The following is a 22,121-nucleotide window of genomic DNA, read 5'->3' on the forward strand; positions in this document are numbered from 1 at the left end:
GCTTCCCACCTGCCAGCGTCCACCCACACCATGTCCCAGCAGGATCTGGATCGTCCCTCTGCCAGAGCGCCCCATAACGAGTCCCCCGAACCATATTCGGTCCACACCCGCTCCAGGTCAACTGCACATGCGCATAGTCCTAAGCGGCTGTCCGTGTTCAGTGGCCGCTCTCGCAGTAACACCACCAACTCCACCACCTCTTCCCGCCGTTCCCCCGCGTCTTCCATGACCTCCGTGGATGCAGCATCGCTGCCTTCCCAGGATGACCGGACAACCTCGGCGGCTGGCGTCCGCCATGAACGGCCCGAGAGTGTGACCAAGTCGCTCCTTTCGCGGGGAAGCCGTATCCTCCGTCGTCAGGGAAGTAAGTTCCACATTGTCTCCACGCTGGACGAGGAGGATGAAATGGAGCGTGAAAAGCCTCGCTTCGAAGTCTCAGAGATCTTCAGCCGGAACAAGTCACGCCATAGTGATGCGCGTAAGTCTTCCCTGTCATATGCGGATTGCGCTGTGACTATCGGCCCTGTAACCAATGCTCATACAATGGACTTGCCACAGATGACCAGCTAAAGAATCTCATCTCGGATCCTTTTGACTTCCATCATCTGACTCATACGAGCCCGTCCCAGTTCCAGTCGCTGGAGAAAGCTCGAGAGACTGACTTAGTCACTGAGTTCTCGGCCATCCGTGCCTCTCAGAGGCCTGTCACCAACCTGAAAGGAATCCGTGCTGAAGATCTGCACTTCCGTGACTTCTCCACGGAGGACCTTACCCAGTGCGGGACGGCTATTGGCTGTGACGACGTTGTGCCCCCTCCGCCAACAAGTCCACCAGCATCTCCAGGCGGCTCCTCGTCTGTGAGTCCCAAGCAGCGCGACGTCAGAGTACGAAGAGAATCGCGCGTCGTTGAGAACTTCTCGCGGCCTGTCCCAAGGTTTCCTAAAGTTGGGTCAACTACTCCGCCGCCGAGAGCCTCGTCCCCGAGACTGGCATCCTCCCCTGAATTACCTGAGCCAGCTCCTCGCGCCATTGACGAAATCCTGGGCCTGTCGACCCAACCAACATATCCCGAGCATGTATACTCGCATACCGAGGATGTAGAGCAGGGTGCTGCTTGGCCGCAAATCCCTCTGGAAGACATGTTCCAGCCTCCTTCGGGTCATGCGTTTGCGACCAACATCAACAACGAAGTGATGAATGCCCGCACCTCGTCAATGTCCTTACCGACTCTGTCGTCAGACTGGGAAGACGTGCCTGAAGAGGAGGAGCCGTCCCCTTGGCACGAAGGACCCGGACTCCAAACTGACGAGGTCTCCCCTCGCGCGCCTGTTATGTCAAGATCTCCACCTTTCTCCGAGGCGCAATCTCCTTCCACCACCTCCATGGCTGGCCCTAGGTCCGACTTGTCCATTTATGTCGCCGAAGACTTGTCAAGAAAGTTTGCCGAGGCACTGGGTTCCCCCACCCTTCCACAGGATCGTATTGCTACGGCCGCACCACTGCAAGAGTCCATGGCTCGAGAGCCAGTTCGAAGGCGATCCTCAGTCAACCTGAGAGCCATCCAAGAAACCATATATGAGTCTTGGGACGCAGACATTGACTACTGCTATGAACATGCTGCCGAGTCGAATTGCAACTTTGACTGGACTCGCAGTTCACTTGACGAGCCTCGGCAAGACGATGCGGAACATGGAGTCACTGGCACGGATGAGAATAAGGCGTTGTTTGAGCCAATGGGGCTGAGCGGGTCGGTTTTGCCCGCTGCGGACTTGGATCATGTACCCAGCGCACATGTAGTGGTCACCTCCACCACCCTAGATGATAACACTGGCATTGCTGTGACGCAGCGCGACAGTGATTATTTTCAGCCTGTCAGGTTTGCCCCCAGCTTGGGGAAACAGATCAACCCCGACTCGCTGTATGATGAGTATTTGACGGCGGACACGGAGTCAGACCGACACTTCGCCTTCTACTCGCAGCCGGGTGTGATCCAGCCTATGGACCAATCCGTGTCTCCCCGGAGCAGCTTTTCCCCCATTAGCAAGTGTAACTCCCAGGAAAGTTTGATCTTGTCTCGCGCCGCGTCGGTGGTCCGCAAACATCGTTCCTCCGTCTCGACCGCCAGCGTTCCTGATCTGGTGCACAGTCTGGCAAGCAGCCGTGAGTTCCACCCATCTGAGCAGAGGCTCTCAGGTGAACTTTCCGGAATGGGGCGCCCCGAGTCTTCCCATCATCGGCAGACCAAGAGCCTGGCCCGCGAAGTTGAATCCCAGCTTTTCCGAGCCGATGGCGACGCAAGCCCCGAACCATCAGGCTATGCGTCCACCGTGGGTCCTTCCATCCACGATAGAGCCAAGTCCACCACTGAAGTGGAGGCAGGCCCATTGATCGCTAGGGCCATCAAGAATGATGCTGCCTCTAGGGCCGCCCCTCGGCGTAAGGGCCGAGCATCCTATTCCCTCTTCCCTACTCCTGCAGCCAATTGAGCTGCAATCAACCCGACGACAACTTGCATCCATCCCAGACTCCTTGTTCTCAGCATTCTGCGACATTCCGTTCCTCATCCTTTCACTTATAGAACTTCTTCAACGACTTGATGATTCATATTTATTTTCTCATTTTGGTGGCTTGCGTTTCGATTTCCCTGCGACGAATGTTATTCATCGAACAGTCATTTGGTCCCACTCTTGGGGGCTATGCGCTTATGTTTTCTTTGTTGTTTTCTCAGATTTTCTTCACTTGCATTTCCTGGTGCATTTCTCAGCGACTGTTTTCCTCGGGAAGAAAAAATCTTGGGTGTTTTTCTGGCAATGGAGGATTTGGAAAGGACAGTGAACGGGGTTTCAGTCGGAGAAGCACTCGTTCGGATTTATATTTTCATTTTGTTGGTCTGGTTTTTGTTTGGGTAGCTGCTGCAGCTGCAGTGGCTCTTGTGTTGTTCAACATCCATTGCCGATTTAGGTCTGTGTCAGTATATAGATAGAGCAGGAAGGGATAACTGGGTCTGTCTGGGAAGAGTTGTCTGATACGAGGTTTACACGCGGGAAAACCGTGAAGAGGAAAAAGTGATGATTATAACATCTGATATTACTGTCCCTATAGCATGAATGGCGCTATTCCGCGGTTCAGTCTTCAAGTACTTGGAATTGCAGTAGCAGGTGTTGAATTAAATAAGCCCACGTGCATTGAGCCAGACCGGGGCCACCTGATTGCCATGTGACGCCAATCCCTCACCGCCAACCAGGGCGGTCAGGGTGTTCTGCCAGTAAAGCGCTCCTTCCTCTGCTGATGTCGGAGATCGCTCTTTCTATGTCCGTCATCAACGCTGACGAGCATGTCGTCTTCTTTCTTCTCCTTTCCTTCTTCATCATTTAGGAGTTCTCTTCTTCACTAGATTTCTGCTCGGGTCCTTGTTTTACTCACGATTACCAGCCATGTCCGCCGACTCTCAGGCTCTGACCAAGCGTCAAAGCGACACCAGCCTTATGCCCCCGCCGCCGCCACCCAAGCGTATCAAGCGGCCGGCCACTGTGTTGGACGAAGACGTGTACACCAATGCTCTGTCGGAGATCATCGCACGTGATTATTTTCCCGGTCTTCTAGAAGCCCAGGTGAAGCAGGAATACCTGGATGCGCTTGATTCGAGAGACAAACAATGGATTGCAAGCTCCAAGAAGAAATTGACCGATCTCTTGAAGACTCCAGGGAGAGCTCGATCGCATTCCGGATCAGCCAGTATGACACCACGAGCCACCAATTCGGGACGTCCTGAAGATACCCCGATGGGCTGGGGAGGAGATACACCGATGTCAGTCATGTCAACAACATCTTCATCTACTACACCCAACGTTGACCATGTTACGACCCCGGATGTGTCCCGCCTTGGATTGCTAGAGTTCCAGGCCAAATATACGAGCGAAGATAATGAGTCATTCAACAAACTGCTCGATAAACAGAATGAAAAGCACCGCGAGAGATATAAATGGTTGTGGAGTGGGAATAAGATCCCAACTGCGAGACAGATCGCGCACCGGCGACAAGAAGCTAAACGGATCGAGGCCCAGGGCGGTAATCCAGATCAGCTCAAGCAGATAGCTATAAAGACTGACCTGGACGCCCGGCCCGCGAATCCAGACACCTGGAAAACTCAACCTGAGAACTCGCTCATGTTTGCGCCTTCCTCCATCGAGGATTCATATGAAACTATACAGCAAAAAGCTGAAGCATCGTCGCGGGCAGGCCCCAAGCGGGTAGTGTTTCAGAACACACGGTTACCAGATGAGAGCATCCAGCAAACGCCATCGGACGCAAATGCACCCCCGCCCTCACCTTCGATTTCGGCCATCAAAGACGCTATTGCCGGACACCCTCGTCCCACCGAATCTGAAGCAGTATATACAGGGGGTGAGACGCCACGAGTTAATGGGTACGCCTTTGTGGATGAGGATGAGCCTGAATATCCTCTCACTTCATCAAAAGACAATGACAATTCTGCGATATCTCCGGATGATATTCGCCTGCTTGGCGGCAGTGATGCCACGCCGAATCCTTTCGAGATCAAAGAAAACCGGAGACGGGAAGATATTCACCACCGCATGGTAGATCGCGTAGCGAGGTCTAAGCGAGCAGAGAAATCCCTTCGTGAGACAAAGACCCCCGTAACGCCACGGTTTGCCAGCAGCCCACGATTGGACTTTGGCTTGCGCACGCCGGGTGCAGCTACGCCAGGAGGGAGGACGAACAAAGCGTTGACTCCCGCAGCACAGAAGTTACTCCATCAGGTGGGAAGTACTCCTCGTCTAGCGGCATCATCCTCGAGCTCATCTCTGAGAAATATGTGGACACCGACCCCGAAAAGGGGCAAATAATGTGGTGTCTGCTCTCACACGGACTTCTCTCTTTCCTCTTTTCAAGCATATTGGGTTAGCGTTTGTGTTTTAACTTGTCATTATTAGATACCAGTGGTTTATAGAGGCGTCATGGATAGGGGATTCTATGCGACTATGAGATAAAGGTTGTTAAAGGTTCAACTTTTCCATTACGACAGTTGCCATCTACATTTCGGCAACTGCCAGATAACAATGTATATACTAATTCGGAAGTGTGAGGTTTCTAACTAGCTAGCTGCCAGTTGGTCTAGTATTGAAACAGATTTAGGCAAGTGTGAAGACTTTTTGTTTGTAGAAAAGACTGGCTCACCTGCCAACTATAGGCCACTGAATTTTTCACAGCTTACATCCCTAAACTACTTCTCTTTTAAGGGTTATCTTACTGAATATAACAGACAAGAGCTTTAGGCTGTATCATACAAGCCATCCTTACGCAGAGGGGGTATCTATTTCGCGTCCTCGTATTAGCTATGCACATGCCATGCCTCACTGGCCCAGCATTATGACTCAACCCATCTATGCCCGCTCTAACATACCGCAGGTGATCTATGTATTCCACTCTATACAGACCCGGTGTACTTCGACTAGTGAAGGAGGGAGGGGAGAAGATAAAGAAAAGACGAATATTTTAGAGGATAGTTGCACCCACCCTAACTCACCCCGTCCAATAACTCCAACTACCCAAGAATCCAGAACGAAGTCCAAACACCTATCACCATATACAGGGAGATCCATATGCTCTCATGCAAACTGGAAACAGCATTAAGGTAATACGCTGCTCCTAGATAACTGCACGTGATGTCACCATTAGGGTCGCGCATGCCGTACGAGACATTCGCCCGCGGGCCTTCTGGACAGCTGAAGCCTAAAATAGAAGGGCAATTTCGGACAAGGCTGTGGCAGACGCCCTGGCAGGGGAGAACTTCCTTGTACGGACCGGGGCGGATCTTGCTGTCGATTAAGGGGTTGCGGGAGTTGTTCGTAGCGGGACTTTTCAGGAGGGAGGAGTTGGTGATTGAGGTGCCGTTGAGGAAGGGCTGGCCTGCATTACGGATTTGAAGGAAGGTGGCGTTGCTGGAGAAGTCTGCGCATCGGGGGATTGTCACGGCGCAGAGCCACTGCTTGTATGCGTCGGCGCAGGTGTCGCAGGATACGGCGAGAGAGAACAAGCTCTCGCTGGAGGTGTTGCATTGAACTTGTTGGAGGGAGTAGCTGAAGTTCTTATAGAAAGATGCTGCATTGTCGTCGTAGATCTTTCGCAGCTCTGTCATGTTGATGGAGGGGTTGGATGGCACTGCGTAGGCGACTTCGGAGCAGAATGGCAGGTCGTATACAACGGCACAGTTGTCATCTGTTTATTACTTCGTTAGAGTCCGATAAGACCGTGGTCTTGGGGGTCATTGTCCCTCACCTGTTTTGGTTGTGAAATTCATGCGTGGCCATACTTTTCCTCCACCTCCTACGATTCCATTGCCCCATTCGGTGGAATTACCCTCACGAGCCATGATTCCGTAGTAGGTAGATGACTTATTAAGACCGGTGACATAGAGCTGCTCGGTTGGCCTGTCTACTGCACCCCGGGTAGTTATGCTCGTCTCAACCTCGCTTTTCCCGATCTGCGCCAGCGAATCGAGAGCGCAGAATGACCGTTCCAAGCCCGATATGGACGTACTGTTGATATTGTTGGCGAACATTGTGTATGGAGGTGTCATGTCCATCCAGGAACTGTAGTTCTGCGACGTAAGATCGGAGTTGGTGAGATTCCTAGTTGTCAGAAGCGCTGCCCCAGTGTCCGAATCAACTAAGAACATGAACTGATCACTCTCGTCGACACTATGGAAATAAGCATCGGTCGAGGCCGCAATCTGGTAGGTGAAAGAACCAGAGTATTCGGTGCTATTGGGAGCCGTCACTCCGACATAGACATCGCCATTTGCCGTGAGGGTCATGCCTACATAGCCCTCCTCCGCTGATTTTATTGTCTGGTCGGACTCGGACTTGTCAGGCCCAGGCTTCTCTATCGATTCAGATGCGTAGACTGTCAGCTGCGGTACGGCTGCTGTGCTGGTGGAATCCGTGTTGTTGTGGCTGGGCTTGGAGCATGCCGTGAGGGACAGATAAACGGTGGTCGAACGCCTGGAAAGATCACGACTCTTCTTGTTCTCAGAGGTGCTGTTGGTCTCGTCGCCATTCACGGGGAAATACCACCATTCCGTCTCGCCCATCTTTAGAGTGCCATTTTGATACTGGTTGTTTCCGAGGGATGTCACCCCAGTGGGAGCCCGGCGAACCAAGTCGAGTCCGCGCGCATCCCCCTCCTCGTCTACCGCATCTTCAAACTCCAAACCGTTGTATTCTGCGAGTGGGAAACTGAATTCCGGACTAGCTTCGCCGAAGAGGAAGTGGCCATGACTTCTGGAGGCCAGCGATGGGGTATCTGGGTCATTCTCACCAGCAGTCGCAGCCACTCTACCAACGCAGATGGCCAAGGCAGTTGCGCATCCGAGTACCGCGCGGACAGTCGCACGCCGGCGGCACTGTAGGCGTGGCGGTATAAGCCGAACGAACATTCAGAATGGTTGAAGGAGGGTGGATTGCGAAAGGAAGGTCATCCATCAATCGATATCCATGAGCTGTTTGGTGCCGGAACGTAACAACTTCCTCTCACGGCGGAGGCCAGCCGAACTGTGAGGGGAAAAGCAGGTACCAACGAGGATGAAGATGCGATCGGGGGCTACCCCATGAACTCAAACAGCATTCGCCCCGTGTGACGTGAGTCCGTTCAACCTGGAGTTGAAAATCCCAGTCGCTTGGCTGCTGAAAATAGGGGAGATGGGCCTGAGGTCATGCTGGCTGGAGATGAAAGAGTCTGGACTCTCATAAGGCGTGGATTTGCCGGTTGCCTGGAGGCTCCGAATCGCAGCTTATCTTGGCGCCGCCACTCACTTCCTCCGAGAGCCTCAGCATACTAGCAATTACGTGCATCCATTTCTACCTCCTTAAATTCTACGGTATGCTTCGTGGCTTAGGGGGAAAAAATGTCCTTCATGCATATCATTCACTACTACAAACAAGATGACGATTCATGTCTATCGGCTATTTACGTGCATGATCATATCGACAACACCCCCAACGGCTCACCCTGCTAAGCTTATACAAGCTTGTAGCAGCGAGCCACCACTCCACTGAGAATGACAATAGCTGCGATGACCCCAAGAATCCCAAAGAACCAGCCAAGTCCTGCCGCATCTTGCCCAGGGACGCGAACGTTCATTCCGAAGAGACCGCAGATCAGGTTCATGGGGACCAGCATGGTAGCAATGAGCGTCACCTTGCTCAGAACTTTGTTGACGTGATTGCCCAGCATCAAATTAGTCACGTTCAGCTGCGCAAGATAGTTGGTATGCGAGCGGCTAAGCATCTTCTCAAAGTGCGCCAGGTTGGACATCATGGTTACGACGTGATCCTGAATGTCACCCAGGTAGAGACCGATATCGCCACGCGGCGTCACCGAGTACTGCTCGTTGCAGCGCTTGGAGAAGCCCCGGATAACATCCGCCTTGCCTCCTAGCAGACGCATCAGACTCATGACTTTCTTGCGCAGGCCACCGATGCGCGGCAAGAATGACTCGAAGTCATCCATACGCGCAATGAACACGAGATCCTCAATGGCCTCGGACTCGACCTCAATTTCCCGAATGACGGGCCCAAAACTATCAACGATATCGTCGCTATATGGGAATTAGCAAGACTGGTCCAAGCGAAACACTCATCATCTCAAAGTGCTTGTACAAACTTACATCATGGCATAACAGATCCAGTCACTACTCAGCGATACATAGTCACGGAGCTTTCCAATTCTCCTCCGGACGTTAGCGGCGTGAGGGTTGTCGGTGAAAGAGAACGAAAGCACCCCATCACGGAAAACGACCATATAGAAATTGACTGGCTCCATGAAACGCTCGTCCGCCTTGTCCACCTGGTAGAATGTCCGGAAACAGACAAAGTAATACTGCTTGAAGAGCTCGACTTTCTCGCGCGCTTCCTGAGTCAAGATATCCTCTGTTGTCAAAGGATGGATAGAGAAAGCTCTGGACAGAGCGCCCACCTCATCCTCAGTGGGGTTCAAGACATCAAGCCACCAGACACCTCCGTCCGGGCCCAATTGGAATAGATCTCGGAAAGTGTCTCCCGGCAAAACCAGGTCACCCAGCTCGGCAGCATGCACGGTACTCTGTGCCTCCGACGAGAAGAATCCGAAGCGCGTAGGCTCATTCGCGTTTTTTAGGGTCGCCAACAGTTCTTTTTCGTTGACAACTTCAGAAAAATCCTTCTTGTCATCCTTCTCCAAAGTGGACTCCAAAATGTCTTCTGACGAACGCTCAATGCTCGACGAACGCTTCTCCACGTCCTTCTCGGACTTCTGAGCACCTGGACGAAGGTCATAGAACACCCGCGGCTTCTGGCTTTGCGAGCTGACGCTGTGCTTGCGCCGGTTTGCGGAAGGTTTCGCCTTTTGGTTGAGAGCAACGAACTCCTCCAGTTCCTCGTAGTCGATCACTGGAATCCTGCCAGGCTGTTCAAACGTCGGCAGACAGCCATCATCGGTTGGCTCCAAAGTTAAATCTCCAGGCTGCGGCCTAACCACACTCGCGTTGCTGAAGGTCGGGCGACGAGGATGTGTGCCACCAGATACCGTGCGCTGGAGAATGGCTTCCAAATCTGGAGCAGCATGGCTTTCCAAGGTATTCGCACGCTCCCGGCGACGCGGGTCTGCGAATGCTTCAACCGAGTTGGGTGGAGACGTCGACCGAGCAGACACAGACGACTCGCGCGACAAGTTCGCAATATCCTGATGCGTGCGACTATAGGTACGGCCGTGGCGGATGTTCCCCGTGGGATCAACTGAAAAGCGACGTCCCATAGCATTGAAATCCTTGTCTGATCGATCATCGTCCACTACCGCGGTTTCGAAATCACGCGATAGAGACCCAGCTTCCCGAAGCGCATCCTCGATGTTAAGCAAGTCTGGGCGCTGGGGCGTCTCGGGGTTGAAAGCCTGCGGGACGGTATTTTGCCGACTCAGCGGTACATCGGGGGTGGCTTCCAGGCGTGGCGCATCTAATTGAAATCGATGATCATCCAATTCGGGGACCGGGGTGCTGAACCTGGTCAGGCACATGTATTTCTCGGACTTCGGTGACTCGGACATTGTGGCTATGTCGGTGTTCTTTTTTTATTCTTCCTCGCGTGGGTATTTATAAGAGAGTTGACGAAACAAATTTGCTGGCGGGGAGCCAATATTGTTGACTTATGGTTTTTTGAAGTGATTATATGCGCGGCGGCGTTCGAGGGCGCGACGTCGGAAGTTGTAGACTGGATGAGAAAGGTCCCAGGGCGATTGCTCCTCCATCCATTAGCCAGACCCCTCGCAAGGGCCTGGCATTACCGATGCGCGTCCGTGTGCCAGCTTTGAGACTGCTTGAATAAGCTCTATTAGGGGGGTCTGGTGTCGCCCCCGCAGAAGACCCTGAACTTGGGGCCCAGAAGAGGGTGGAGAAGGGAAGACTGGTTGCAGCGAAGGCCCGCCAACTTGACTGAGTGAAGCGTAAGGAGCGCCGTCGCTCCGAAAGGTGCGGGAGAAAAGTGCGATGACAGAGAGAACCCCTTAACAGAGTTCTCGCGGTTCAGCGCAAGATTCGACCGGCAGGATTGACGCCCAAGCTGGGTTTAACGAAATCGAGAAGAGCTGCTGGACAGCGGACAATAGGACGGACCAATCGGGCTGCAGGAGATCGAAGACAAGATTCGGTTTGACTTGAATGAAGTGTTGGATTGAGAAGTGCACTTAATGTGTTTCAACGTGAGTGGTGACGATCGTCGGCACACTCAAAAGGAAGAGGGTGGGAGGCGACTGGTAGAAAAAAGAGTCGCAAAAGTGAAATGGGGGACCCTATTTTTTTTAGAGAGTATGATGTAGTACGCACCACACTCGGAAAAAAAGACCCCGTGGTCAAAGACGATGCGTCTAACCACGAGGACGGGAAAAGGGCAACGGCGAATCAAAGACAGCCGAAACACTTGGAGAAGCACGATGCAAGATGTAAGATATAAATAAAATTAAGAGCAATGGATTTCAAAAGATGTCACCAAGGAGGTGATGTGAGGGAGATGTCTCAAGGGGACAGAAGAGAACCGAGAATCAAGGCAGCCGAGTGGAGGAGCAATTCTAGTATTATATAAAATACGAGGGGCGGGCAGAAATTTCCGCATCAAGGGTGAAAAACGGGCTGAGGAGTCTGAAATTTTTAGTTGAAGACGCCGCGTCGGCAAAGGCCCCGAGGCCGGTTTAGTCCCGTCGTCGTCCAATCACGCCGGTGGCTTTTAGTAGTCTTGAAATCTGGATGCTTCCGAGTCCATGGCCATCATCAGCTGTTCTGCAGCAATCCAGTAAGCAGTCACTCCTACGGCCATGGTCAATTTATGATTATTCAAAACATTGCTTGACCTCTTTGAAGAAACAGGAATCTCCTAGAATGATCCTGCTTTGTGGATCATGCTTGTGTGGGATCGTATCTATCCATTCATTCAAGCTGCAAGCCTGAAATTTAATTACAATACTGGGCACCTGTCAAAAACTTTCCCGTGAAAGAATTATTTATATCTCTTTTGGCTGGCAAACCTGCACGTTCCAGATCCAATGGTTGCCGTGGACAGGACAGATCCGTGTGATCTACCCACCTCGTCCAATACTAGTATGTCTCATTTGCTAGTATCCTAACCAAAAATCAAACCACTTACTTCACTCTATCACCCAAGGTTCTCAAACGGAATTGCGCGAATAAGACCTTTCTAGGCAGCAATCTAAACAACCCATCCATCTCGTCTAATTGCTTCCGTGGTAACTGTCATAGGACGCTAAGTACTTACTACTTTGTACCAAGTAAGTATGTCTTGCTTCCTCCTACAAAGTCTCCATCTCCATCTCCTAAGTGGCGTAATGACTGGTAATATTACCTTGCCACATGGAGCCTGACTTAGGGGGAGAAGGTCCTCCTCTGCTGCCCAATGAAGGCCAAGTTGATCGTAGCTGAGTCGCACTGCAATTCCAGCCCTGTGTATCCTATTCCACACACGAGTGGACGAAACAGGGCAGAAAGGATCAAAGTAGATCTGGCTCATTCTCGAAACACATCATCCTTCCGAATCCCCACAGGGGCATGCATGAAAACTTTTATGATATGATATGTATGTCATTGTCACACCCTTTCCACCAAATCATAATTAGCCTGTTCGGCTATCGTAGGACAATCAGTAAGGGGAGACCTCCATCTTTTTAGGCTCGTCGGAAAAGTGTATTGTACTTGAAGGAGAGAGGAGGAAGCGTTTGCGGCTGAGGTTATTTTTGTTTGTAACAATACGCACAAATCTTCAGGTCAGACCGAGACCCAATCAGGAGGAGCTTACTGAGTAGGTACTAATAAAGCGATCGCATGACTCCCAAAGAAATATGCATTGATTATTTGCCAGCGTAACTATGGATGGGTCAAGGAACTGCTTTCTGTAACTAAGTAGTAGTAGGTATTGATAACCATGTGACAAACAATGGTGATAGGAGAATTTGGGGAATAATCTTCGAACTTGGCTTTGTGGCACCTGGATCTAGCAAGCCCTGTGGCCCCTCACTTGCCCGCTTTCTGCTTCCCCGACGTCGGCCTTTTTTTTTGCCTGCTATTTTTTGGAAACCCTTTTTCATTACCTTTTTTGACCACCGAAGAGCGCCAAGAAAAGAAAGAGTCACAACCTTAGTCGGAGCCGAGTGCGATAATAATTATTATTGTAGTGACTCAAGTCTATCTATCACTACTACGCTGGTGACTGGCAACGAAAGTGCACTTGCCATCCATACTACGTACCAGACCTAGCAAGTCACTGGAGGCTTCATCCCGCTTCAGTTCACTTTTGTTTCTTTTTTTTTCCTGATCCCTCCTTCGTCCTCCTTCCCCCACAATGGCTGCGACCTCTTTTGTTATCAGGACGCCCTGCTCTTCCGCCAACATCGGACCTGGGTTCGACGTGATCGGCCTGGCATTGTCCATGCACTTGGAGCTCCACGTCACAATTGATACCTCCAAGTCATCGCAACAACCACTTAACTGTCGCATCACATATGACGACCTGAGCAACAGTTCCGAGAAGATCAGTCTGGACCCCGAGGTCAACTTGATCACCCGCGTAGCACTTTACGTACTTAGATGCCATAGCCAACGGGCATTCCCTGCTGAGACCCATGTGCACATTGTAAACCCGATCCCCCTTAGTCGGGGTCTCGGTTCTTCTGGCACTGCCGTTGTGGCTGGTGTAATGCTGGGAAATGAGGTAGGTAAGCTTGGACTCAGCAAGGATCGTCTCTTGGATTATTGTTTGATGATCGGTAAGTCGCACATCCATCTTCTTTTTGGAGGGAGGTGTTTCAAGCATGCTGCATGCGATTGATAATGAATGATACCTCCTCGTTTGCTGGCCATCGCTCATCCGCTCAACAGAACGACACCCCGACAATGTCGCTGCCTCGCTCTTCGGAGGCTTCGTTGGCACCTACCTCAACGAACTCGCTCCCGAAGATGTTGCGCGCAAGGAGATTCCTCTCAGTGAAGTTCTTCCTTCTCCGGCTGGTGGCATTGACACCGGCAAGAGGCCTCCTGAGCCGCCCATTGGCATCGGCCATTACAGAAAGTTCCAGTGGGCCAAAGAAATCAAGGCTATTGCCATCATCCCCGACTTTGTCGTGCCGACCGCCAACGCCCGGAATGTTCTTCCTACCTCGTATACCAGAGCGGATGTTGTAAGTTTTGCTCCCTCCGTTGCCAAATCCGTACCGATAGCAGTGAGCTGCATCGGCTAATGCTATTACTTGGTTTAGGTCTTCAACCTCCAGCGCGCTGCCTTGCTCCCAGCAGCTTTGGGCAGCTCTCCGCCGGACCCAGACATGATCTATCTGGCCATGCAAGATAAGGTCCACCAACCATACAGACAGACTCTTATCCCCGGCTTGACGGAAATTCTTCAATCAATGAACCCACGTACGCAGCCCGGTCTGCTTGGAATCTGTCTGTCAGGTGCCGGTCCGACCATCCTTGCCTTGGCAACGGATAGGTTCGAAGAAATTGCTGACCGCATTATCTCTCGCTTTGCTACCAATGGCATCGCCTGCCAGTGGAAGTTGCTTGAGCCTGCCCAAGACGGCACCACTGTCCAATACTGAGAATTTGATAGCGATTTCCAGAAGTCGAATCCAACTCTCACGCAGAAAAAGTCATGATCGGAGAGGCAGTGATAGACATGACCGCCATGATTGGTGTATATGCTTTCATAGACGGTTAGAGCTTGGGAAAGGGCTCTATGAACAGTGGGCATAACGAAAGTGACTCTTCTTATTACTCACATTCATGATATACATGCCCACAATTTCTTCCTACACTGTCGCCTAGACTTCAGTTCTTGAAATGACATCGAATAAACAGTTTCCCAGCAACTTCAGGATTGCCAAGGCACTTTGTGTACTCTTGTAGATTTGAGAACACTAGAGCACCTGACAGGAAGAGAGCTTTTACAGATGCATTGCTAGAAGATATACCAACCGGCTACATTTATCAATGGACTTTCTCTCCACGTCCCAAGAAGGATATAGAAAACAAAGAACCTAAAGACGATGTTCAAGCGATCGATGATGAGTGATTAGCTGCCTGGAGCATGATACGTCATGCCCGAGACATGCCTCAATACGAATATTACCGTCTGTGTAACAGTACGGCGTCCGATTGACCCGCGATAAGCTGAGGCGGTGGACATGCGACCACCTCAAGCTAACCTCATCGCCGGCAACGAAGTAAAGGGTGCCCCTTCGACCAGCGACCGTCAATATCGATCTGAGAAAGAGCCGCATCGCGATTCAATAAAAACATTCACAATGGAAAGTCTACTTGCACCGATTCAAGATGCTTTGGAAGGTCAAATCGTGAGTTCTTGGGTTTCCTCTGCGCCCGCTGTTTGGGTGATCGTTATTACAGCCACCTATGCGTTTACTTCTATCTACCTATGCCGAGTGAATGATTAACGTTTCCATCAATAGGACTTCCAAGGCCAGCGCATTGCAGAGCTTCTTAGCACAGTGCTTCTTGTTCTGTCGGGTGTAAGTTCCTCTCATATTATTCTACGGTGATGTTGGTGTTGTTGTCTTCTGGTCCGGTTGCTTACTATTGTCGCTTTGTTAAGGCCGTTGCTTTCATTGTTGGATACATCTTCCAGGATATTCATCTCACACTTTGGGTCGGATTGGCCGGCACGTTAATAACTGGGTTGGCCGTCATTCCGCCTTGGCCTATGTACAATAAGAATCCCGAGAAATGGCTTGTTCCCTTGACGGCGGGCGTGGGAGGTGGTGCAGGCATCATGGTAGATGGAGTTAAGGTTGCGTGAGACAAAAGTCGCGGACTTTGGACATGTCTAATTTATATCCTGAATCAATCACAACTTGTCCGCTTGCGTGTGCACAAACAAAACCTGCATCAATAATTTTGAAAGCCGCTGCTGAGAACTGCGAAATGAACCACAAACGCCGTAGAAAGCCCTCCCTTCCGGTTCTACCTTGTACGGGATATTGTAAGACATAGGAGGTGATCCGCCCGTATTCGAACCCTGCGATCTTCGGACACGCGTTTACCGGCCGTACTTCTGGAACTCCCAGTCCCTATTGTCGAGGGGACAAACTTGACGGGTTTTCAGCCATCGCGAGATGCAGTGGAAGTGGAACGCATGCTAGGGGTCGAGAAAGGTCGGCGTTAGTGTGGGGTGCAGAATGAGTGTCTGGAAGAGTGAACTTACGTTGCAGATACCCCAAGCGACTGTACACTCCTCAGTCGTAGACGAACCTTGGTTGGCTTGGCACTCGATACCTAGCAACGGTTAGACATTAGACGCTGTATTGCAGGAAGGCATGAAGGATCCGAGACGTACAGAGATCCATGATGTGATTACGGCAAATTGCGCAGTTGTCGACGACGATATCCCACGCCCACAGGGCGACCGCGTTCCACTGGAGGAGCAACCCAATTAGCTTCAACGGTACTCGGAGAGAAAGCCCACGTCTCTGGTGCTATACCTTCTTAACCTCAAACTTCTTCTTGCCGTCACTGGCACCTTCGGAAGCTTTCGATGAGCCCTTCGCTTTAACGGCGGCGGAGCCGGCTTCTTTCATTTCCACATCCGCCATGTTGCGAGCCTTAACGCTTTGACGGCGCTTAGTCTGTCGAAAAAACCGGTCACAGGTCGGGACAGGTAACGAGCTGAGCAGGGTTCGGAGGAGGGGCACGCAGATAGATTAATTACGTAGGTTGCTCGGAAAGTGGTGGTGCCTGACCTAGGTACTATTGGTAGTAGTTGTGGTTAGTTAGCTGATAACCCGGGGGATGATTGCGGTGTGAGCCCACCGGCAATACTCTGGCGGCCGTAGATCGAGAGGGGCATTTGGCTTACCCGAGGAACACTGACGTAGTAGGGAGTTTCTACCAAAGGAAAGCTGATGCGAAATGAGCAAGAGATATGACTCTTTTGTCTTTTATTTCGTTTGAAGTCGAGTACCTTGTTGGGGAGAATGATGGCCTGGGGTATGAAGCGAGATAAACAGCAGCTGAAAGGGATTTGGTTTTGTTCTGTTTGCAAGGCTGGCCTGGCAGTGGCGTAAGAACTCTACTACTACCTTTGTTACTACTGCTTTTCGTGACTGAACTTGTGACTTGTACCAAGTGGCTGAGTCATCGCCGATGATCCCCGCTTGGTTCGTCCCCCAGCCATTCTTAGGTTTCGCCCGCCCTTCCCAAAGTCCAGTCGCTACTCTCTCACTTCAACCTTTCCCCCCAAAGCCTCGGTCAAGACCTACGATGTACCTCAGCTTTCCTTTACTTGCTGCCTTTATTCGCCTATCTAGACGTGAGCATGCCTAGGAGTCTTGGCTTACTGCTTCCTTTGCGCTTCCTTCGACTCTAATAATAGACGATTTCACTCTCCGACTTGTTCCCTCCATCTGACGTCTTTCCGATCAATCAAAGACCAACTCGTCGGGCCACACACTCAGTGCCCAGCACCTAGCAACGGTCTCTCTCTTGTCCTTGTCTCCTGATAGTTCTATCCAGCGTTGAATCATCGAGTACGGGCTGCTGGACAGTGCTTCGTACCACCGCCGACTCGTGACTATCGTTCGAGTCGCTTCTTATCGCTATTGTTTTTGTTTTCTGGTGCTGCTGCTGCTGCCGCCGCCGCCGCCAGTCGTTTTCGGTTTCTCTTCACAAGGCTGCCTATTTCTTAAGCCTATCTGACCATCATGTCAACTCAATTGCCCAACCCTCCGACGCCAAAGGGGTCGCGAAACAATCGACGCAATTCGAAGAGGACCTTGACACCCTCTACTCAGAAAGTCGCCATACTGGCAACCCCTCCCTCGTCGCCGCCAAGGAACTCCAGTCCTGGCGGGACCGCCACCGATTCCTCGATTAATATCAACGCCTCCAAGAAGAAGCACAGTCGGTCCGGCAAGAAGCCGCGCGACGCATCCAAAGCATCCCCAGCGCCTAATGGGCACCGTCATACTACTTCTCAACCTAATAATACCATCGCCACCCCGCAAGTAAAAGACAGCCCTCATTACGCCGGCCCGACTTTCCATGCATCTCCAGCACCGTCGGCACTACCTATCCCCAGTTTCTTCTCCAAGTCTCTACCAGAGTCGGATCTTGCACCGGCCTTAGAGTCCGACGGTGATCATCTCGATGCTGAGCCGGATCTGGAGAACACCCCCTCAAAGCCGAAGTCGCGCCCACAGTTTCAGGAGGAAGAGCGTCAGTCAACACCCTTGGATTTTCTCTTCAGAGCTGCAGTCGAGGCCAGGAACCCCCAGCAGCAACAGCAGCGAAGCCCCGAAGCAAGCAGTCGGGTCCGGTCGCCACAGACTGATTCTAAGACCCTTCAACACCGTAGGCCCAATGGCACTGCTAATGGGCTCTTCCGGTTGGAGATGGAAAGCCCGGAGTTCCAGCATTCGCAAATTGGGCCTTCCTTTGCGACCTCTTACAAGGACCGTATGAACGCGTTACGATCGGCCAGCTCACCTTCTCCTCCGGTATGTGATTTCGATGAACAGGAGAAGAGAGCTAAAACCGAAGCTTTGAAAACTTTGTTGCTCAACCCTCGCCCCCAGAGACCCTCGTCCGCATCTATCACGGCTCAAGATCACAGCAACCCAGTGATGGAGCGGCCTGCTTCAAATCCCGGCGTACCTCACTTTGCAACGCCAGTGAGAACGACTTCTGGACCCCCCGCTTCTATCTCGCATGGCATGTCATATGATCAGAAACAAACATTCGTCGGAAATGGTCGGCACTATTCCTCATCCTATACGCACTCGAATGCTGCTCAGCAGTACCACTTGCAAAACTCTCCGTTGAGGAAAGAAGTTCTTACTTCGAAAGTCGAAAATATGCCGAGCGTTCATGGCCAAGCTTTCTACCCTCCAGCCGCGTACGACCAGCCCAAATCTCCTCCTAAGTATGCACAATATCCTACCTATTATTCTCCTCCGCAGCACCAATCTCCTGTCTCACGGAGCGTGTCAGTGAGCAACAACGCGCAGCCTTATGACACGAAGAAGATAGAAGATGATCTGCGAAGGATCTTGAAGCTTGATGTGAACCCTACCATGCCAGCCAACGGCATGCAAAGCTCCTTCGCCTGACTCGACTGTCTTTGGTGTCTCGTTATGCCTTCCTTTCTCTTATTTCTTATTTCATCCGTTCATTTCACGATATCAATTTATCACAAAGGGCACAGTCTTGACGAACAGTGCTGGGGACACTAGCTGGATCCCACTGGCCATGTGAAGCATGGTTCTCATTTTTATTGGGCTACCGCAACTTACGTTCACATCCTAATCATCTTGTGCTTTATGTCCTAAGTTATGTTTTCCTGACGAAGTATCATCTATGTCCTTCTCAGGGGTCCTGTTCTGTTGTTCTCCGCGGTTTCATGTTGGTAGCGGCTATCCTGGCGATTGAAGGGGGGTTATCTTTTCCCCCAGTATGTCTTCGAACCTCTATTTGCATTGAACCCCGGAGTCCGGTTGCCTTTGGAGTGCTCTTTATGGGACTGTTGGTTTGGGCGAGGTTTCTTAACGTCTACGGATATCCGTGATGACACTCGTTAATGTTGTTACAATCTGACATTTTTTTCTTGCTTGTCTTGCTTGGCTTGCTTCATGTTTATCCATTCTTTCTGTTTCATCTTTATCATGTCTCTTTCTATCAATACTTGTCCTTTGTGGGTTCGGTTCCAGGTTTCGCCTAAGGCGATGAACGATAACTTTTCTACTCTTTTTTGGGTTCGGCTCTCTCGTCTGCTGGACGAGAGTTATTAAGGCCAATCCAGGACTGGTTGTTTCCTGACATGTATCATGAAGGCCTTTCGTTTCTCTTCCTATCCTTTCTTATTCCTATGTGTCATGTACCTACATTCGTTTCGAAGCCCCTGGTCTTCACGGTGGGTTTGTCCATTGTCGACACAAATCCACATCAACGGCTATCCCAATTATACCTTCGTTCAGCCGGATGCTATCATTTACTCCATTTACACTTCTCCACTTCCTATACTGTAATTTATGCAGACCAAATGGCCAGAATTTGGCGAATGGTAATAGTAATAGTAATGGTGGTGATCATAATTCTAGTATCTCTGCCAAGCGACAGCTACTATATGTCTCAGGGACACTGTAGCGACCATATCAAGATACAGTCTAGTCATCTCCAATTAGTAGTCCGACGTCTACTAACTAGCGAAACCCCCCGAATACCCAAATTAGCAACTGTCTCCCGCTATTAGGTCCTGGATCCTTACTTGACATCTCCACGGAGCAGGTAGGGAAAAACATGGATGGATAAGGAGGCCCGAATCCGGAGTCCAGAACCCGAATGGAAGCCGCCCGGGGCGGCAAGCCCAACCTCAACGGCGAATGGGGAGTTCCCGAAAGCGTCAATCCACTCTTTGCTGTTCTGGGCTCCACTTCCGGTATTGCAAATTTCGCTACTAGAGAAAGTCTGCCTCCACTGCAATCCCACCATCACAGTGAAGAGACATAAGAAAAACCCCCGTGATAGCGGACAGGGGCAAGAAAGGGTATTGCGTGGTGGGTGCTTGATGGGGTAATTCCCAGGGGATTGGGATATTAATGGTTGTTTGTTTCCTGACCACTTCTTCTACCCCCAGTCAGAGGCACAGCAGTACTTTATTACATGCATAGTCAAGTATGCACGTAATGCCTGGTATTCGTAATGATGGCTAGGTAGCTACATGAACAAGTACGTATCTGAGACAGATCTTGAATGCATGATCCACTGGTTTAGATGCTCTACTACTTCTATCTGATACATGTCCAATGAACGGGATTGCTGGTCCTTCCGACAAGCGACTATAACTCCTCGTGCTAATCGAGTTCTAGGTGTTCGTGGGGTTCAACTTTCCCCGTATGATGAAAGGGGGTGGGTGTCCTGTGTTGCATGAATGGGTTCCCCAATTGGCGAATTATTCCAGTAGTCTACATCGTAGGTCTCTGGGATATAGGGTATCGAGGTTGAGGACCCAGCCTGGAAAAGGTTTTAAGATATTAATCCTAATGTCTTAGGGATAAGAAAGGGTTTATCTATGCAATGAATTACATGCCGAGATAAATATAGGTCATATGGATATACTTACTGCGGTATACGCAGTGGTACTTCTCACCTACCTACATAACACTAGTCACATTCAGGTACCCGGCGTATATCTGGCTTTACTGCCACACAGAGTTTACAGGGTCCTTTATGGGCTGTTTAATTCCCTTGGTAATACTTAGTATAATTGGAAGCTAGGAGGAGCAAGGATCAGGATGATTGGCATAGATACTCCGGTTCGATAAAGGGAAAAAGTCCCTACATGAAACCGACTCATGTCTACCATTTAGATTTCAAAGTTTTGTCCATTTCGATTTGGGAATATTAACACCGAATGCTTCTTCTAGGGTAGTATGGTTTTAGTGTTCCGCAACTGTGGCTCGCCTGACTCAAATCATTGACCATTAACTCACTGCCTTTCCGCAGGCCTTGAATTCAACATAAAGAAGGCCCCGACCGTCTGCGGGAGGGGCTGTAGACAAAGTCAGCCACTGCAGTCATGGTTTCTTAGCCCTATCCAGGAAGATTTTCAAGAAAAGGTGTGATATCACACGCGTACCGCCGCAACTGGATAAGGATTGCCACCGAGATGGAAGTTGGTGGCGGGTAAGGAATGTTAAGAAGTGGTGTCTGCAGGAACGGACATTTTAGGTAGTGGTGAGTTGAGTATTATGTGATGCATGATAAACTCCCTCTGGTTTAAAGCAGGGAAATCCAAGTAAACCATACAGAGCGACTAGAGAGGAAGAATTCCTCAAGAGGATTCGAGAAAGTCCTACATAGAAAGAAAGATAACTAACTAAAAATAAGCTAGTCATTTGAGGGGGGAGATTGAGTTAGCGTTGAATGTGTAACCGCCGGTACATTGCGAGGCAATCTAAAGTGACTGCGAAGAGTAATTAATGAGGTGGCCCAGTCCCTGGTTCCGGACGCCTTTCCAGGGGGTCAAACGACGAATCGTCGCTGCCGGCCTCGCCCCAATTGAAAAAAAACCCACAGCACGCTAGTTGGTGAAGGGCCCCAAAGGGAGACGACGACGACAGCAGCAGAAGGAGAAGGAGATTAAAAGAAAGGTGGAAAACGACGACAACAAAAGTTGGGAAAAGAATTTTGACGGAATCAAAAGAGAGAGAAAGAATATCTGAAGTTGTTTCTTCATCCCAAAAGAAGAGGGAAAAGCGCTTTCTCCAATTTCTTCTTCCTGTTCCCTTTCCCTATCCTTTCCTTTTCCCTTCCTTCCCTCCTCTCTCCCCTCACAAGGAGACTAGACCCAAAGACCGAGATTCAATTCTCATTTTCTCCAATTATCCAGTCCTTCCAGACCAACCCCATCGCATCCCTCCCTCCCTCGCGCGCTTGCTTTCGCGCTCTCTCTTTCTGGCTGGTACTGGCACCATCTCATCGTCTTCCTACTCTCCTGCTCTTTCAAATCTCCACATCTTCTTCCCTCTTCCCACGCCCCCTTCTTCCCCCCCCCCCC

General features: G+C 50.7%; 9 protein-coding genes across 9 annotated transcripts; 6 read left to right on the forward strand and 3 right to left on the reverse strand.

The window, feature by feature from the left end:
- Nucleotides 1–30: 30 nt before the first annotated feature.
- BDQ94DRAFT_168935 (uncharacterized protein) lies at nt 31–2,486 on the forward strand (the record flags this gene model as incomplete). The annotated part of the gene is made up of 2 exons (XM_026771179.1): nt 31–478; nt 559–2,486. 2 exons carry the CDS (start codon nt 31–33, stop codon nt 2,484–2,486), a joined length of 2,376 nt encoding a protein of 791 aa, XP_026628310.1.
- Nucleotides 2,487–3,329: 843 nt separating this feature from the next.
- On the forward strand, nt 3,330–5,217 carry BDQ94DRAFT_12104 (splicing factor ESS-2 family protein). The gene has a single exon (XM_026763767.1). It carries the CDS (start codon nt 3,435–3,437, stop codon nt 4,866–4,868), a length of 1,434 nt encoding a protein of 477 aa, XP_026628311.1. The 5' UTR covers nt 3,330–3,434; the 3' UTR covers nt 4,869–5,217.
- A 349-nt stretch (nt 5,218–5,566) lies between these two features.
- Nucleotides 5,567–10,101, reverse strand: BDQ94DRAFT_158581 (magnesium transporter CorA family protein; the record flags this gene model as incomplete). Its single annotated transcript, XM_026768972.1, has 4 exons — nt 5,567–6,240; nt 6,301–7,336; nt 8,068–8,602; nt 8,690–10,101. 4 exons carry the CDS (start codon nt 10,099–10,101, stop codon nt 5,567–5,569), a joined length of 3,657 nt encoding a protein of 1,218 aa, XP_026628312.1.
- A 1,840-nt stretch (nt 10,102–11,941) lies between these two features.
- On the forward strand, nt 11,942–12,198 carry BDQ94DRAFT_140579 (uncharacterized protein). The gene has a single exon (XM_026765650.1). It carries the CDS (start codon nt 11,958–11,960, stop codon nt 12,132–12,134), a length of 177 nt encoding a protein of 58 aa, XP_026628313.1. The 5' UTR covers nt 11,942–11,957; the 3' UTR covers nt 12,135–12,198.
- Nucleotides 12,199–12,661: 463 nt separating this feature from the next.
- On the forward strand, nt 12,662–14,603 carry BDQ94DRAFT_140580 (homoserine kinase). The gene is made up of 3 exons (XM_026765651.1): nt 12,662–13,323; nt 13,436–13,734; nt 13,813–14,603. Exons 1-3 carry the CDS (start codon nt 12,900–12,902, stop codon nt 14,152–14,154), a joined length of 1,065 nt encoding a protein of 354 aa, XP_026628314.1. The 5' UTR covers nt 12,662–12,899; the 3' UTR covers nt 14,155–14,603.
- Nucleotides 14,604–14,621: 18 nt separating this feature from the next.
- On the forward strand, nt 14,622–15,504 carry BDQ94DRAFT_12157 (signal peptidase complex subunit 1). The gene is made up of 3 exons (XM_026763780.1): nt 14,622–14,907; nt 15,022–15,081; nt 15,165–15,504. The coding sequence occupies exons 1-3, from the start codon at nt 14,740–14,742 to the stop codon at nt 15,366–15,368; spliced, it is 432 nt and encodes a 143-aa protein (XP_026628315.1). The 5' UTR covers nt 14,622–14,739; the 3' UTR covers nt 15,369–15,504.
- A 104-nt stretch (nt 15,505–15,608) lies between these two features.
- On the reverse strand, nt 15,609–16,161 carry BDQ94DRAFT_168940 (SCF ubiquitin ligase complex subunit HRT1; the record flags this gene model as incomplete). The annotated part of the gene is made up of 4 exons (XM_026771180.1): nt 15,609–15,707; nt 15,774–15,844; nt 15,906–15,984; nt 16,051–16,161. 4 exons carry the CDS (start codon nt 16,159–16,161, stop codon nt 15,609–15,611), a joined length of 360 nt encoding a protein of 119 aa, XP_026628316.1.
- Nucleotides 16,162–17,072: 911 nt separating this feature from the next.
- Nucleotides 17,073–18,820, forward strand: BDQ94DRAFT_12214 (proline-rich nuclear receptor coactivator motif-containing protein). Its single transcript, XM_026763794.1, has one exon. The coding sequence runs from the start codon at nt 17,269–17,271 to the stop codon at nt 18,673–18,675; it is 1,407 nt and encodes a 468-aa protein (XP_026628317.1). The 5' UTR covers nt 17,073–17,268; the 3' UTR covers nt 18,676–18,820.
- A 2,769-nt stretch (nt 18,821–21,589) lies between these two features.
- Nucleotides 21,590–22,095, reverse strand: BDQ94DRAFT_140591 (uncharacterized protein). The gene has a single exon (XM_026765652.1). The coding sequence runs from the start codon at nt 21,798–21,800 to the stop codon at nt 21,645–21,647; it is 156 nt and encodes a 51-aa protein (XP_026628318.1). The 5' UTR covers nt 21,801–22,095; the 3' UTR covers nt 21,590–21,644.
- Between the last annotated feature and the right edge of the window lie 26 nt (nt 22,096–22,121).

The sequence above is a fragment of the Aspergillus welwitschiae genome (assembly GCF_003344945.1).
Source record: "Aspergillus welwitschiae strain CBS 139.54b unplaced genomic scaffold BDQ94scaffold_10, whole genome shotgun sequence".
NCBI lineage: Eukaryota > Fungi > Ascomycota > Eurotiomycetes > Eurotiales > Aspergillaceae > Aspergillus > Aspergillus welwitschiae.